This window comes from Typopeltis vanoorti, chromosome 19 (assembly GCF_054136105.1).
Source record: "Typopeltis vanoorti isolate ZY-2024b chromosome 19, IOZ_Tvanoo_1.0, whole genome shotgun sequence".
In the NCBI taxonomy this organism is placed as follows: Eukaryota; Metazoa; Arthropoda; class Arachnida; order Uropygi; family Thelyphonidae; genus Typopeltis; species Typopeltis vanoorti.
This window is the reverse complement of record NC_143567.1, coordinates 83,004,564-83,023,496: the sequence shown is the minus strand read 5'-3', so window position 1 is coordinate 83,023,496 and position 18,933 is coordinate 83,004,564. Positions and strand designations below refer to the sequence as shown.

Sequence of the window (18,933 nt, the reverse complement as noted above, 5' to 3'; positions counted from 1 at the left end):
TAAAAACATTTAAATTACTGAAAGGTTTTTATAGGATTGATGCAGGGGAAATGTTTCAGCTGTGTGATAGTGATGGAAGAACAAGAATGTCAGAACAAGGTTTTTTGTCTGGAGGGTGGTGAATGAGTGGAATTCATTGCCTGACTTAGTTGTCAGCTCTTCGTCTGTAAATGAATTCAAGAAGAGATATGACAGATATTGTTTTGCTATTTGGGTCTCCCGCGATGAGTCTACTGACTCCATGGAGATACCCGTAATAATAATAATAATAATAATCTAGGCTCCAAGAGGTGAAAAGTAGGAAAACAGTTCCATTGCAAAAAAGGGCTCAAATACATCTGTGTACTACATTCATGGAAATGGAAGGCAGAAAAGTGTTGAGGCCAAGGGAGCGATTTGCAGTAACTGTGAAGAGGAAGTAGTTTTAGAAGGTGTATTGCAATGGTGGCTGAAAGTGCTCATTAAATTGCATGGATGCTGAAGAATGCACTGATAAGGAGGTTATTATTTCTTTTTTTTATTTATAAGGCTTTAATAATGCATCTGGACCACCGCTGCATCCAAATCTGGTTGCCTTGATTCCTTGGAATGTGTTAAGTTGTGACAGGTCTATGGAATGTTCCCTATAAAGATAGAGTGAAGGTCAGTGGGCTACAAAATCAAATTGATAGAAAAGATACATGGAGATGTTAGAGAAACGTTTAAGTTATTAAAGAGGCTACACAGCATGGAAGATTTTCATCAACAGATGGCAGGATAGCAAAAAAAAAGAGTTCACCCCCCCTGGAAATTGTGCGATACTGGTTAGCAAGATTGAGAGAACTAGACTTTCTGCTGGAAGGGTGGTAAATGGGTAGAATGAGCCAGAGATATTTCTGAACAATGGTTACTATATGCCTCCCGTGATGAGTCTTTGATTCTGTAGAGAGAGAGAGAGAGAGAGAGAGAGATATTAGTATTACTTCCAAGCCTCCACGGAGTCCAAAGACTCATCGCTGGAGATGTGTGAGAAAATAATAATAATAATAATAATATATGCAGCTGTATCAAATAAAGAAGAAATTGAGTACAGAATTTATGGCCTGCTTCATTAATACTGGATCATAATCAACAGAATATGTAAAGAGAAGTAACTTATAATGGCAAACTGTCTGTATTGAAAATTTTAAAACATTATGTACGAATCAAGAAATTTTTAAGAAAAAGGAATATGTATAAGTTCATCTGCTGCTACTGTTGCTTTTCTTGCCTTCAGAAAAGAAGACAAATCTATTTTTTTACTATCACACATAAAAAATCTAACAGCAAACTTTGCTTAAAAAATGCTAAGCAAAGTTAAAAAAAAGTTTGTCAACTACTCAGTATAAGGCACATACCATACCATGCCTGCTGCTCTCCTTGCACTTCAATTGCTAAGCCAAAATCTGCAAGCTTAACAGCAGCACCTTTTGCTTTACTTGCTAAAAGAAGATTCTCTGGCTAGCAAAAAAAAAAAACAAAAACAAACAAACAAAAAAAGAAAAGAAAAACAGATAATTACATATGCATACTGCAATACATAAAGTACAATAATGAATTATATTTTGAACTTCTAATTAAATGTTACTCTGAAATGTAAATAAACCAACAAATGGAATTTATAATTACAGGCATAATCAGAAAATTTCATCATCACTGCCATCATCAAATTCCTGATAGGTACCTTCAAAGAGTATTCATGCTACTATGATTAAGTTCTACTTAATCATAACAGCACAATGTGTTTAACCATACAAATGGATATACAGATAAAATATATCAAAAATATAAGCTTCATATCAATGTTATATTTATTTCAATGGACACTTCATGCTGATCTAATTATTGATGTGTATACATGTCACGGATGGTATAGTATGGTGGTTAAGTTTACATTGTTATTACTCCCTCTTATCAACAGTTTCTCCAAATTAGTCTTATTACTTGTCAACACTCCAATATTATCGCATCTAGAACATTTATTCTTAGATACGACACTTTGGACTGAAATAATCCACCTGGATCTTAATCTTAATGTGGATCTTTTTACTACCATGTTAGCATCTAAGCATGTTTTGGAAAGTTTTCCTCTACCATTCTATTTAAGTAACCATACCACCTTAGAGTGGCCCTGTTCACAGATCCTTACTAATATCTCCATTTTAATATGATTCTATCGTTGATACCATCTATTCAGGTCACAAATTTTTCTCAGAACTCTCATATCTATGATCTCTAATCTTTGATGAAATGTTTATTTCTAAATTAGCACTCAGATCCATGACTTAAAATTGGTTTAAACACTGTCTTATATACTGATAATTTCTCTTTTATTCCATATAAAAATTTATTCAGGTGGCTCCCCACGATAATAGCTTTACTATTCTGTTGTCCATTTCCAAATATACCAATTATATATTTGGTTTAATCCTTTATCCAAGTGTAAGCAAACAAAGTTTGCACCTGAAGTATTTTCAGGACTGGAGCAAGTCGTGGCAAAGGTGGTATACCTTCTCATCACTTGCCTTAGTATCCCATAATGCAAAGCACGTCTCCTTGTGAACACGTATAATGCTATGCATCAAGAAACAGTAGGAGAGACGGAATGAGAGTGAGGTACGGGAGTGCTAGAAGAGGAGAAAATGGAAACAGTAGGAGAGAGGGAATGAGAGAGAGGTATGGGAATGCTAGAAGAGAATAGAAACAGTAGGAGAGAGAGATATGGTAGTGCTAGAAGAGACAATAGGAGCAGTAGAGGAAGAGGATGAGAGAGACGTATGGGAATAAAAGAAGAAGAGAGAATGGAAACAACAGGAGAGAGGGAATGGTAGAAGCATAATGTATGAGGGGCTCAATGATCCGTGGTGGTCAAGATAGGATGCATGAGGAGTGTTTGCCAGGAGGAACAATAGAAAGTGTAGCTATGGCAATTAAGAGAGGTGAAAGGGTGTATGAGATGATTGTGATAGTAGTAACAAATGACTTTAGTGGTAATATAAGTCGAGCAGCGATAGATATGAGATTTTTGCTTGAGACTGTACGGAAGAAGACAGAGAGAGGAAAGATAGTGTGCATGTTGCCTAGGTATGATAATGAAGAGCTGATCAGAAGAGCAGTAATATTGAATGACAAATAGCTAGAATGTGTGACAAGAGAGGACTGGAATATGTGGATGCTTGGAGTGCATTTGAGGACAGAGAGGAATTGTATGAGAGAGACCGCTTACATTTGAATCAGGAAGGACGTAGGCATCTGGAGAGATTGCTGTTCTGAACGAGTCAGTGTGTCCCAGGGAGGATGGCCTCTTGTGGGAACAGCTACTTGGGAGAAGGGGGGACGACATCAGGTAACACTGAGCCCAGTGGAGTCTAGAGGGGATAATTCTGGGTATAGAAATAACGGCATTTATATGCTTCATACTAATGCCAGGAGTATCCAGAATAAGGGAGAGGAATTGATAGAGCAGATAGCATCAGCCTGGCCAAAAATTATTGGGATCACTGAGACATGGTTGACAGAAAAGGTTATAATAACAGGAATAGAAGTCGCTGAGTACAGCATTTTTCGGGAGGATAGGAAGGGAAAGCATGGTGGTGGTGGAATACTGCTTATGATAAGTTACGACCTATGTCCTCTAAGAGAGGAGACTTTGGAAAGCAGTGACACACTAATGATTTTGAAACCATATGGTGTGAGGTAGAAGTGAGCAAGACAGGATATTTAGTGGGGTGTTGCTATAGACCCAGGAGCACAGAGGGTGGGGGACCAGGAGATGTTTAGACAGTCGAGTTTGGCAAGTGCAAGAAGAATGATTGTTATGGGAGATTTTAACTATAGTAGTATAAATTGGGAGAGAAAGATGCATGTAGCAATAAGGGAATAGAATTTCTAGAATTCTTGAGGGACAAATGTCTTAGGCAACATGTAACAGAGGGAACAAGAGGTTCAAGAGTTTTAGATTTGGTTATAGCATCGGAAGAGTTGATAATAACTGAGATAACATCTCTCCCACCATTTGGAGAGAGTGACCATATGGTTTTGACTTGGAAAATGAATAGACATGCAGGAGTATCAAAGAGACGGGGAACGTATGTGGAATTATAAGGCAGGTGATTATAACAGTCTAAGACAGTGGTCGCCAAAGTGGTTGATATCGACTCCCAGGGATCGATATAACATTGTTAGGGGTCAATTCGTACTCAGGGGTCGATAGAATAATATGACATCATTGAACTGGTAATATTTAATTCGGTTAACTTGGATTACCTCCATCCTGAATGACAACACAATAAAGAGTGAATCGTGGAAACAGTGACATGAATAGGACCTGTAAGATGGAGCAAGGTCTTGAAAATAGTTACGGAGGCCAATGATGTAGGCCAAAATGACGTATCTACCAATTATGTCTGTGGTTCCCACGCAGCCCGTGTGGCGGAAGCGAGATGGCAACACGGTTGCTTATTTACTTATACTTACACGTATTTGATCCCAGTTCTCATTTTTGCGCATCGACATACAAGTGAGCATTAATGTTCTAAAATTCATCAACATACATATTATAATTCAAACGTTATTCATTCACGAACTAAACTTCTCTATTTTGAAGAGTTGCCCAGGGCTATAGTAATACCAGTGATATCACTGGTGATAGTAATAGTAGCAGTAATAGTAATATAATAATATATACTATATTATACATACTTTATTGTATAATAAACACTATAACTATAAATTAAACAATCTAAAAATTCAGATAAGCATCTTTTTCACTTGTCCTATTATAATTACGTAATAGTAATATAGAGGGCGGTCGATAAAACATCAAGAAACTCTTGAAAGGGTTGACGGTCAAAGAAGTTTGGCGACCCCTGGTCTAAGATGTCAACTTGGGGTAGTTTCATGGAGGAAGGAATTGGAAAGCCAGGATATCATTAGCGCGTGGGAAATTGTGAAAGAATATTTGTTAGCAGCGATAGTAAATTGTATACCTCGAGTGAAAAAGAGGACACAATTTGGAGTAAAGTGGATGACAAACAATATTAAACAGGAATTGCATGTGAAAAAGAGGCTATGGAAAATATATAAGGAGACAGGTGAAGAGAGGATGCATGAAGAATATAAGATACAGGCCAGAAGAGTGACTAGTATGGTAAGGAAGGCAAAACTGGAATATGAGAGGAGATTGGCCCTAAGATCCAAAGAAAATCCTAGGGAATTTTTTAGCTATGTGGCCAGTAGGAGGAGAAATGACTGTGGAAGAATGATATTGTGGGATAAAAATGGGAATAGAGTGACTGATGCAGAGGACATAGTGGAATTGTTCAATGAACACTTTATTGGAGTATTTCATCCTGGAGGAGTAAATTTTAATACTAGAGGGATAGGGCAAGTTCGAGATTTAGAGGTACAGGAGGAGAGTGTGTTTCAAATACTGAGTACTCTGGATATCAGTAAAGCTGTGGGACTGGATGGTATTTCACCATGAGTGAGTTTTGAGAGAATGTGCTAGGGAACTGACGGTGTCTTTGACCTGGCTTTTCAATGAAAGTCTGGCTACTGAAAAGGTGCCCAGTGAATGGAAGGAGGGTACGATAGTGCCATTGCATAAGGGCAGTAGCAGACTGGAAGTGTCTAATTATAGGCCAGTTTGTTTGTCATTAGTAGCTGTTAAGATCTTGGAGAAAGTAGTGAGGTACCGTATACAACATTGGGCAGATGAGGGTAATGTTATCTGTGAGAGTCAACATGGATTTGTGAAGGGGTGCTGTTATTTCAGCAATATGCTAGCCTTTTATAATAAAGTTACAAGAGCATTAGATGAGGGAAAGGCATATACTGCTATTTTCTTAGACTTAGCGAAGGCATTTGACAGGATGCCAGATGATAAGCTGATATTTAAGTTGCAGCACATGGGCATGGATGTCAGATTGGTCAACTGGATTCAGGATTGGCTGTCCGATAGGTATCAGAGAGTTGTGTATGGTGGGGCAGTTTCAAGGAGGCAGAGGGTTACAAGTGGGATCCCACAGGACTCAGTACCAGGACCTATATTGTTTAACCTTTATATTAGTGATATTGTCAGTGGATTGCAAGAGGATATTCAGTTGTTTGTGGATGATGCGAAGCTGGGAAGGATTATTAGTAATAGTGCAGATGTAGGGCAAGAGGATTTGAATAAGTTAGATAGATGGGCAAATGAATGGGGGTGTCGGTTTAATGCAGCAAAATCTAAGGTCTTGAGGTTTGGGAAACATCGATGGGACGCTGCATACTCTATGGGAGGAGTTATACTTGAGGAAGTAGGGGAGACAAGAGATCTGGGGTTGATGATTGATAGAAACCTGAAATTTAGGGGATATATTGCAAAGGTGGTGAAGACAACACTGAGTATTGCTGCAACAATGAGAAGGACACTGACCTGCAGAGATAAAAGGGTTATCATTCCGTTGTATAAGTCTCTGATCAGACCACACTTAGACTATTGTTCTCAGATTTGGTCTCCAGGATTTGAAGGGGATAAATTAACTATGGAAAGGGACAAAGGCGGATAACAAAGATGGTTTTAGGACTGTACAATATTAGTTATGAGGATCGGCTGAGAGAATGTGGACTGCAGAGTTTGGTAGATAGAAGAAGGAGAGGTGATACGATTGAGACTTTTAAACTGTTGAAAGGTAGTTACATGGTTGACACTGGGGAGTTCTTTTGCTTGGTTGAACAGCAGGAAGAAGTGATGACAAGAGGCTATCCATGGAGGATACGAAAGGAAACCATGAGCAAGAGGGTGAGGAATGGTTTCTTTGTGTGGAGGGTGGTGGAACCATGGAATTCATTGCCTGATGGAGTGGTGAGAGCAAGAACGGTCAATGTGCTTAAGGAGTGGTATGATAGACTTTGTGTTTCTTCTTAGGTGGGACCTCCCCTCGATGAGTCTTGATGGACTTTGTGTTTCTTAGGAAGGACCTCCCACGATGACTCTTTTGACTTCATGGAGGCCTGGATAATGATAATAATAATTACTATTATCTAGACTACCCAGACTGGTTTCTCTGTATTAAGTGCAGGGTTACCTCTCCAAAAAACTCGTAAGATCCTCCAGATCACCCAACAATGAGTGACCCAAAGGATCAAAACTTAGTGTTGTGTCCCTTTAGTAACTGGCTCAACCTGTCACTGAGAAAAACTCTCAGCGTTGGGCTCTACCCAGTGGCAGGCTCACCTCACCACCGAGCAGAATCACTCATTTTCATCTAAGGCGTAACAGCAACAGCCATGCCTCAGTTAACTTCATGGGCTACAGCACTGCCATCCATTACCCCCTCTACCTGGGTAACAGCAACACCTGAGCCTCAGTTAGAACTTCATTGGCTACAGCATCGCCATCCATTACTCAACCCTTAGGGTTGAGTAATGGATGGCGATGCTGTAGCCAATGATGAGAAGTGATGAGAAGTTTTACCACCTTTGCCATGAGTTGCCCCAGTCCTGAAAATACTTCAGGTGCAAACTTTGTTTGCTCACACTTGAATAAAAGATTAAACCAAATGTATAATTGGTAGCATAGCCAAGTGAAAAAACTTCCATCAATTTCCAAATTTAGTTTGCCATTTTCACTAAAGACTATAAATAGCAGAAATACTTTACTTGTTCTCCATTGAGAATGCACCTGAAGTTTTCTATATATCTGCCTAGTGTCATAGTTGTGGTCTTTTTATTGCTGATTTTCATGTCAAATTGGTTACAGCTGTTATTTAATTTCATTAGAGAATCCTAAGACTTGCACTTGGCTAATGCAAGTCTTAGGATTCTCCAAGTGTTGCACTAAGACTTGGGTGTGTTTAGGAATACATCACCTGCATAAAGTGAAGAGCTAAGTTGGATATCTTTAATTCTAATATTGTATTTAATGCCACTTTCTTTCATAATGTGATCCGTGTAGATGATGAATAAAGTGGAGATAGTGTACATCCTTTCTAGAAATTTTCTGATATTGAGACCACATGTTTTTAGACAAATAACAAGTGTAATAAAATAAACAAATATAATCCTGCAAGTTTTGTAAGCTATCAGACCTCCAATTACAACTACACAATTGGTAAATCGAATAACATCTAATATACGTAATTAATTATTTCTAGTCATTTTTGTATACAACTTTTGCTACTATCCCTGATGATGTAAGTCTGACAAGTTACAAAACTTCACCATCATCATCAAATTCCTGACATGTACCTCAAAGGGTGTACAGGATAGTATGATAGTACCACATGAAAAACTTATATCATTACTAACTTCCTATCAACAATTTTCCTCCAAATCAATCTGTTATCTGCCAAGAACTACAACATTATCAGATCTTATATTACTGCCTTCTAAGGCACTTTTTACTGTATCAATCCATCTATATCTTTGTCTTCCTCTGGGTCTGTTGGAAGTTTTCCACTTAGTTATAGTATAAATTAAAGATACCAAGAAATTATATACTTGGTTTAATCCTTTATCCAAGTGTAACCAAACAAAGTTTGTACCTTAAATATTTTCAGGACTGGGGCAACTCGTATATAGAAGTTAATGACTTCACATCGCTTGCCTTAGTATTCCATAATGCAAAGCACATCCTTACAGACATGTATGATGTTATGCATTATGGGAAGGATTACTACCCAGACCAGTTATTAAGGATATGTGCTCTGCATTATGAAATGCTAAGGCAAGTGATGTGAAGTCATTAGCTTCTATATAGGAGTTGCCCCAGTTCTGAAAATATTTAAGGTACAAACTTTGTTTGGTTACACTTGGATAAAGGATTAAATCAAGTATATAGTTTCTTGGTATCTTTAATTTATAGTATATCCAAGTGGGAAAACTTCCAACAACTATCTCTAATCCAGAGTATTTTAATAATAAGTTGTGACACCTTTTGGCTATTCATATATGAAAATATGACTCCTGCATTACTTCAACCTTGAGGCAGAATATCCTAGCTTCCTAAATATCTACATTCAGGTTAATGACACGGAAGAAGGTGATGTGGACACTGAAGGGGACTTCACACCTGTTTCACCACCAAAGACTCCCCGACAATATGATTGTTCTCAGGAGTAACAATCAAACAAAAGGCAAAGAACATCTGAAGATCATATGGAAGAGGGTGTAGCAACACATGATACCCAAGACAGAAAAGAAAAGGTCTCTCCAGTTATCCTCTGAAACAAAGAGAAGTGGACCTCAGTCTCAAGGTCCTTAGGAGAACAAAAGATTAATTTCTCCAGGGCAAGAAACACTGATGAGGGTGTAAAGATTCATCCTGCTACCGTCTCACATTATCGTAAGATGACGAAGATGCTGGACAACTCTTGCCCTTCCATACCTTCGCCACTAGCAAGTGAGAAAAATCTTAAAGTGGTGCTTAGAGGGGTTGCTGAGGGCATCACAACTGATGAGATCACTGCCGACCTCATCAGTCAAGGACTGACCCCAATCAAAATCAGCAATGCTGAGATCTGACAAAAGGGCAATGCCGCTGGTGTTGGTCAAAATCAACAACCCACAGAAAAGGATATATATGAAGTGACGGATATTTGCAGGCTCAAAATTACAACCGAGCCTCTAAGGAAGAAGGTATCGGCAGGGCAATGCAATAGATGCCGAAAATTTGGGCATGCCCAAAAGTTGTGCAGAGCTGCCTACATATATCTGAAATGTGGAGAGGGACTCCAGACCAACACCTGTGCCAAGCCAAGATCTACACCTGCCTGTTGTGCTAACTGTAGAGGACCACATCCCACTAATTACAAGGAATGCCTTTTCCACCCCAAAAAATCGTGGGTCAGCAAGAGTGAACCCTGCTCCCCAATGCAATGACACCATAAGCAACCAAGCAGGTCACCCTCCTGTTTGAAATACCTCACATTCAGCAGCACAGGAAGGCACTTGACCTTCATCCATGACCAAAACATACGCAGAGGCAGCACAAACTCAGATTCCTTCATCTCAAGAGCAAACAAGCTGCAATTTAATATCAGTTTTAAATGCTTCACTTGCCACCATGCTGCATGAATTCAGCAAAGCAAGCACCTCACCATCCTCCAGAAAGAGATTCTATCTAGAAACCCAATCCATATTGACAGTTCTTTACAATGTATAAAAAATTCAAACCAAACTCCCTCATGATTATAGCATGGAATGCTAACAGCCTGACAAATAAAATTCTGGAATTACAAGAATTCGCAAACAGATACAATCCAGACATAATCTTGATCAGTGAATCACACCTCAGACCATCTAATAACCCAAGTAAGAAGATATATACTATATAGGACAGACAGACTTAACTCTAATGGTGGTGGCACAGCCATTTTTATTAAAAATTATTTAAGCCACAATGTTTTAACCAACCCACAAACTTTTAACCTTGAAGTGACAGGTGTGGAGGTGCACACCAACAATGCAGGTAGACGTAAAATCTATGCAACATACAATCCTCCCAGCATTCCACTACTGATATTAGATTTAGACTCCATCCTCGGCTCCACGGATTCTATAATTATAGCAGGAGACCTCAACTCCAAACATACAGTATTTAAATTAAGGGGATATTAAATCCCACATTGTTTTAAAACCGAATAAGAAACTCAAAGATCGGAATCAGAGAGTTTCATGCTGATATAGAAAACTATAAAGTATCAGCGACACTAGCATTAGCAAATGCAAGTGACCCTAGTACGTAGTACAATACCGGACAACTCTTAGCAAAGGTGGCGAAAGTTTGGATCGCTATTCTTAGGTATTTTCCATAATGTAAAAACACATTTCCTAGGAAATGTATGCTGTTATTACATTATGGTGGAAGGTCACTACCCAGACCGGTTTCAGCCTTTTTTGAGGCTTCATCAGTGAGTAGCTAGACCGAATACCAAAGTGTATAGCGAAAAGAACTTATACACTTTGCTGTACGAGTTTCCAAACAGGTGCAACCATTAAGTTACTTAAATATAAAGAGCTAATAAGCTTCATTTCGGTGATATAAACAATATTTAAATTAAGGGGATATTAAATCCCACATTGTTTTAAAACCGAATAAGAAACTCAAAGATCGAAATCAGAGAGTTTCAAGCCGATATAGAAAACTATAAAGTATCAGCGACACTAGCATTAGCAAATGCAAGTGACCCTAGTACGTAGTACAATACCGGACAACTCTTAGCAAAGGTGGCAAAAGTTTGGATTGCTATTCTTAGGTATTTTCCATAATGTAAAAACACATTTCCTAGGAAATGTATGCTGTTATTCCGATTCCGATTCTGATTCCGATCTTTGAGTTTCTTATTCGGTTTTAAAACAATGTGGGATTTAATATCCCCTTAATTTAAATATTGTTTATATCGCCGAAATGAAGCTTATTAGCTCTTTATATTTAAGCAGATTAGTTCAGTTTGTCAATCAACTCCAAAGGCCATACTCTATTAAACCACATCACTCAACTCATCAATAGTAGTTGGACCTACCGAGCCAACCCACTACAGCCCATCAGGAAGTTCGGATGTACGAGACATAGTCATCCTCAAACACATCAGATATCAATATCAGCTGGAAACATTAGAAGAGCTTACTTCAGATCATAATCCCATCCAGCTCAAGCTAGGGAACCAGGATCAACTCTCTCCTCAACACTCTTTTATAGCATGGGATAAGCTCTCTAAGGTTCTCCCAGAGCACATCGGCCCACCTCCTGTCATTCACAAAAAAGAAGACATAGACTTAGCTGTAATCAACCTAACAAGACAAATTAACACAGCAATAGCATCAGCCATGCAAACCACTGTCTTCCACTCATCCAGTCAGATTCCTGATTAATCTCATTTATAAATTTCATCGTCAGGTCAGAAAAGCCTTAAGACAGCCTAAGGATAATTCAGATCTCATCACCCCCACTACTCCAACAGAAATAATCAACATTATATCCGAAATGAAGAATAAAAAGGCTCCTGGTCCTGACGGCATCACCAACAGAATAATAAAATTACTCCCAAGGAAGGCCATAATTCATCTAGTTAATATAACCAATTCCATATTAAGACACCAGTACTTTCCCACAGTTTGGAAAACTGCTGACATCATCCCTCTGAAAAGGCCTGGTAATAACCCACAACTCCCCCAAAGCTACAGGCCCATCAGTCTTCTTTCCTGCCTCGGTAAAGTAACAATCCTAACAAGGCTACAACTAGCAGTGGACAAACATAAAATAATCCCAAACGAGCAATTTGGTTTTCGCAAAGCTCACAGCACAGTGCAAGAAATTCACCGATTAACATCATCCATGGTTTCAACTGTGGAGGTGCTAGTTGAAACCATGGATGATGGTTTCAACTGGCACCTCCACAGTGCTGCTGCTGTGTTCTTGGACGTTGCCAAGGGCTTTCATAAGGTCTGGCATCAAGGCCTTATCTTCAAACCTATTGAAAACAACATCCCAATTAAGCTAGTAAAATTTATTAACTCGTACCTTAGTGAAAGATACATGCAAGTAAAGCTTAACGTAATTGTTTCATCAAGGTGCAAAATTCTAGCTGGTGTACCTCAAGGTTACTTCTGGCCCCACTACTGTTCACAATTTATGCATCAGACATCCCTCTAAATCAAGAACAACCATTACGACCCTTTATGCCGACGACACTGCTATTCTAGCAAGGTCTCTCAGTCTTCGCCTGGCAATCAATAGACTCCAAGGAATTATCAACGCATTGGAAAAATGGTTCACCAACATTCAAGTAAACCTCCTCAAAAGCTCAGCCATGTTATTCTCTAGAAAAAAGGTCTGCATTAAGAAGACATTTTGCTCTCTGGTCAAAAGATCCCATGGCAATCAGAGATCAAATATCTTGGAGTACTACTGGATAAGAAACTCCTTTTTAACAAGCATATTAATCTCATTGGCTCCAAGATATCCAAAGTAACAGCCCAATTCTACCCAATGATCAACTGCAACAGTAAACTGAACTTACAAAATAAATTACTAATTTACTGGATGGTTATACGTCCAGTTATTACCTATGCCTCACTAGCATGGAGTCACACTTCACTATCGAACATTTCAAAACTACAAAGAATCCAAAATATGTGCCTAAGGATGATTCTAGATGCCCCATGGTTTATCAGAAATTCACATATTCATCAAGAAACCAGCATTCCATACATCTTCTCCCTTCTTCGTGATTTCGCAGAAAAATTCTTTGTCAAGTCAAGTTCGCATGCAAACCATGATCATACAAGCTGTCAATTACAACGAAACAGAGTACTACAAATACAAAAGGCTATTCTTTTCCCAGCTGATCATAACTAATACAACTGCCCCCAGAGGCAAGCTTAAAGCTCACAAAACTTCCTTTCCCAAATAACTTCCTTTACAGACAAGGGGGAATATGAAAAGCATTTTTGCTTCACCCATCTTGACAGTAGTTTTATACGTTATACCTTAGTATCACCTCTGGGTCTGGCTCCCACTGATGAGACCTCAATATCGGTCCAAACTGGTCTGGGTAGTGGTCCTTCCCATAATGCATAGCATACACATCTATAAGGATATGTGCTTGCATTAAGGGATACTAAGGCAAGTGATGTGAAGTCATTAGTTTCTATATACGAGTTGCCCCAGTCCTGAAAATACTTCAGGGCAAACTTTGTTTGCTTAGGCTTGGATAAAGGATTAAACCAAGTATGTAATTTTTTGGTATCTTTAATTTATTCCTCTGGGTCTTTTTCCTGCCAACCTGGCAGAGAAAACTTGTTTTGCTAATCTTTCCTCTCCCATTCTGTTTAAGTGACCATACTACCTGAAATTAGCTCTGCTAACACATTCTTGAATGCTGTTACAAAACTTGTAGGGCTATATTTGTTTATTTTAGTAAACTCATTATTTGTCTAAAAGCATGTGATCTCAATAAATGAAACTTTCTAAAGAATTGCTAAACCACGGAAACTTATGTATTCAATGTATTCCTTGTCTTACACCATATTTTATATCAAACCATTTTCCTTTATTTCCTTCATTTTCTAACTGCTGACTTACAACTAAATATAGAGTATGTACTGCTCTGTATAATGTTTCAATTACAGCATATAATTGTTGTGTTCTGAAAATCTTTATTCTGGACACCTTGTCATATACCTTTTCCAGATCTATAGAACTTCTTGTTATTGTTTCATGCCTTCTTGTGATATAGTGTAAATCTGATCTTGACAATCTCTGTTTTGCCTGAACTCAGATTGTTCTTCTCCAAGTTTCTCTTACACAACTTTTCTCAGCCTCTTTTTCAAGTATGCTTGCATAAATCTTACTGGAACACTTAGCAGAGAAATGCCTTTATGCAGCATTTATCTGCTAAGAGAAATGAGAACTCTACTCTGAGATGAAAGCTCAGACTATGAGCTCTAATCCAATCATTTGAATTCACCCTTCTAACCAGGCCCTCTGAACTATGCAGTGTAGCCACTACCAAACTTTTATATTTCCATTTAAGCATTTCTGGTCGAATATCATCTACTCCAGCTGCCTTTCCACATTTCAAATTTTTAATGGCTTTTTCTACCTCCAGTATTGCTCTGAAATCCAGTTTGCATTCCTCTTGAAAATTTTCTACTACTGTTCTGTCACTACTTGTTTCATTTAACAATCTTTCAAAATAATTACTCAGGACATCTAGAATATCCTTATCTTCAGTTTCATGTGACCTTTATGATTCCTTTTATAGCACTTTTTCCTCTATTTCTAAGCATTTCAAAAGACTCTACTAGAACATACTGCCACTTTCTTGAACATACAGCAACTGTTTCTTACTGAAATATTCCCACGACTTTTGTTTATCTACTTTTACACATAACTTAGCTAGCTTATATTTTTTCTGTATTCCTTTAGGGCATCTGCCAACTTATTTCCTAGGAACTTTAGATACGCTTTCTTCTTTTCCAGAACTGCTTCTTTAATTTCTTGTGTCCACCATAGTGTTCTTCTTCTTCTTCTATGTGCTTGCAGACAACTTCACTAATGCCTTTCTAGCCGAATCAATCAGTGTTTTCTTCAGAGTTTGCTACTGACACTCTAAGGTTTGGTTCTTGTTTTCAAACTGTTTCATTATTATTATTATTACTTGACACCTCCAGGGAGTCCAAAGACTCATCGGGGGAGGACATCTACTTTACAACTCTCTATCTCCACTACCCACAATGAACCACAACTACACCAACGCCATCTACCGTCCACCACTAGTATTTTTTACAGACAATCACAAACATCCACGCCCACGGTGAGATTTTCTTGAATAATGTTTGTATAGTTGAGTCTACAGTTTACTTGTAAAAGCTGCTCATATTTAGTCCTTTGTAAAACTTTCTTACTGTTCTATTCAATGTAACATTCACTTTTATCCTGCTCAAAATTAAGTGATGGTCACTTCCAATTTCAAATCTTCTGTACACTTTTGTATCTTGAACCAGCATGAAAATATCATTATCAACAATAACATAGTCAATGAGGCTTTCTTTTTTCATGTTTTCTCTCCATGTAAAATTGTGCACCTCAAGTTTTTAGACTAGTTATTAGCCCAGACTAATAACTAGTCTGAATCCTGAGTACAAATCCAGTAGGTACTTACCATTATTATTAGCCTTGTGCTTTACTCCAAATTATATAGCTAATGGGATTCATTTCCTAAATCTACTGATTTAGATCTCTAACAAGGAAAGTGGTTTGATTTTCTTTATGTCAGCTGTCTGTTCTAATGACTCAAAAAAATTCCTCCACTTCTTTCTTAAGAGAACCTTCTGTGGGACTATAGACACAAATCAGTTTCATTATTCGTTTCTCCATTTTGAAGTTTGCTTACATAACTTTATTATTATTATTATTATTATTCAGGATTCCATGGAGTCAAAAGACTCATCGTAGGAGGTCCTTCCTAAGAATAAAGTCTATCAAGACTCATCAAGGGAAGATCTCCCCCCCCCCTAAGAAACACAAAGTCTATCATACCACTCCTTAAACTCATTGACCGTTCTCGCTCTCACCACTCCATCAGGCAATGCATTCCATGGTTCAACCACCCTCCATGCAGAGAAACCACTCCTCGCTCTCCTGCTCACAGTTTCCTTTCGTAACTTCCAGGAATGGCCTCTTGTCATCACTTCTTCCCGCTGTTCAACCAAGCAAAAGAACTCCCCAGTGTCAACCCTGTAACCACCTCTCAACAGTTTAAAAGTCTCAATCATATCACCTCTCCTTCTTCTATCCACCAAACTCTGCAGTCCACATTCCCTCAGCCGATCCTCATAACTATCCTTATACAGTCCTGAAACCATCTTTGTCATCCGTCTTTGTACCCTTTCCACAGTTAATTTATCCCCTTCAAATCCTGGGGACCAAATCTGAGAACAATGGTCTAAGTGTGGTCTGATCAGAGACTTATACAACGGAATGATAACCGTTTTATCTCTGCAGGTCAGTGTCCTTCTCATAATTGCAGCAATACTCAGTGTTATCTTCACCACCTTTGCAATATGTCCCCTAAATTTCAGATTTCTATCAGCCATCAACCCCAGATCTCTTGTCTCCACTACTTCCTCAAGTATAACTCCTCCCATAGAGTATGCAGCGTCCCATCGATGTTTCCCAAACCTCAAGACCTTAGATTTTGCTGCATTAAACCGACACCCCCATTCATTTGCCCATCTATCTAGCTTATTCAAATCCTCTTGCAGGGCTACCATATCTGCACTATTACTAATAATCCTTCCCAGCTTTGCATCATCTGCAAACAACTGAATGTCCCCTTGCAATCCACTGGCAATGTCATTGATATAAAGGTTAAACAATATAGGTTAAAACTGCTCCACCATACACAACTCTCTGATACCTATCAGACAGCCAATCCTGAATCCAGTTGACCAATCTAACATCCAGACCCATGCTATATCAGCTTATCATGTGGCACCCTGTCAAATGCCTTCGCTAAGTCTAAGAAAATTGCAGTATATGCCTTTCCCTCATCCAACGTTCTTGTAACTTTATTATAAAAGGCTAGCATATTGCTAAAACAAGAGCACCCCTTCACAAATCCATGTTGACTCTCACAGATAACATTACCCTCATCTGCCCAATGCTATATACGGTCACTGACTACTTTCTCCAAGATCTTAACAACTACTGATGACACATAAACTGGCCTATAATTAGACACTTCCAGTCTGTTACCACCCTTATGCAATGGCACTATCTTCCCTTCCTTCCATTCCCTGGGCACCTTTGCCAAAGCCAGACTTTCATCGAAAAGCCACGTTAAAGGCACTGTCAGTTCCCTAGCACATTCTCTCAAAACTCGTGGTGAAATACCATCCAGTCCCAAAGCTTTACTGACATCCAGAGTGCTCAGTATCTGAAACACACTCTCCTCCTGTACCTCTAAACCTCGAACCTGCCCTATCCCTCTAGCATTAAAACTGACTCCTCTAGGATGAAATACTCCAATAAAGTGTTCATTGAACAATTCCACTATGTTCTCTGCTTCAGTCACTCTATTCCCATTTTTATCCCACAATATCATTCTTCCACAGTCATTTCTCCTCCTACTGGCCACATAGCTAAAAAATTCCCTAGGATTTTCTTTGGATCTTAGGGCCAATCTCCTCTCATATTTCAGTTTCGCTTTCCTTACCACAATAGTCACTCTTCTGGCCTGCGTCTTATATTCTTCATGCATCTTCTCTTCACCTGTCTCCTTATATCTCTTCCATAGCCTCTTTTTCGCATGCAATTCCTGTTTAATATTGTTTGTCATTCACTTTAGTTAAAATTGTGTCCTCCTCTTCACTCGTGGTATACAACTTACTATTGCTGCTAACAAATATTCTTTCACAATTTCCCAGGCACTAATGATATCTGGGCCTTCCAATTCCTCCCTCCATGAAACTTCCCCAAGTTGACGTCTTAGACTATTATAATCACCTGCCTTGACGTCTTAGACTATTATAATCACCTGCCTTATAATTCCACATACGTTCCCATCTCTTTGATACTCCTGCATGTCTATTCATTTTCCAAGTCAAAACCATATGGTCACTCTCTCCAACAGGTGGGAGAGATGTCATCTCAGTTATTATCAACTCTTCCGATGCTATAACCAAATCCAAAACTCTTGAACCTCTTGTTCCTTCTGTTACATGTTGCCTAAGACATTTGTCTCTCAAGAATTCTAGAAATTCCATTCCCCTATCGCTATATGCATCTTCCTCTCTCCAATTTATACTACTGTAGTTAAAATCTCCCAATAACAATCATTCTTCTTGCACTTGCCAAACTTAACTGTCTAAACATCTCCTGGTCCCCATCCTCTGTGCTTCTGGGTCTGTAGCAACACCCCACTAAATATCCTGTCTTGCCTACCTCTACCTCATACCATACACTCTCAAAATCATTTGTCTCACTTCCTTCCAAATTCTCCACTCTTAGAGGACATAGGTCATCACTTATCATAAGCAGTACCCCACCACCACCACGCTTTCCCCTCCTATCCCGACGAAAAATGCTATACCCAGCGACTTCTATTCCTGTTGTTATATCCCCTTCTGTCAACCACGTCTCAGTGATCGCAATAATTTTTGGCCAGGCTGATGCTATCTGCGCCACCAATTCCTCTCCCTTATTCCGGATACTCCTGGCATTAGTATAAAGAAACTGCCTTGCAATCAAGAAGTTTATCTTCCTGTTTAGTGTTGAATGCAATTGCTACTCTTCTTTTCCTTGATAGTTACTAACCGAATATAACATTCATACTTATTATTTACCAAGATTTCACCTAGTTTTGTCTTCTTTGTCTCAATAATGCCAATTATGTCCATGTGACACTTTTCCAGTTCTTCTGCAAG

The 18,933-nt window shown here is 38.7% G+C and overlaps 1 protein-coding gene across 1 annotated transcript in view; it reads right to left on the bottom strand.

Annotated features, from left to right (window-relative positions):
• LOC150096303 (calcium/calmodulin-dependent protein kinase type II alpha chain-like) overlaps positions 1-18,933 on the bottom strand; it is a 736,535-nt gene that overhangs the window by 437,585 nt on the left and 280,017 nt on the right. Inside the window, exon 7 of the mRNA XM_090409027.1 lies at positions 1,377-1,479. Coding sequence (XP_090265153.1) covers positions 1,377-1,479 — 103 coding nt within the window. The remainder of the gene's footprint in view (positions 1-1,376; positions 1,480-18,933) is intronic.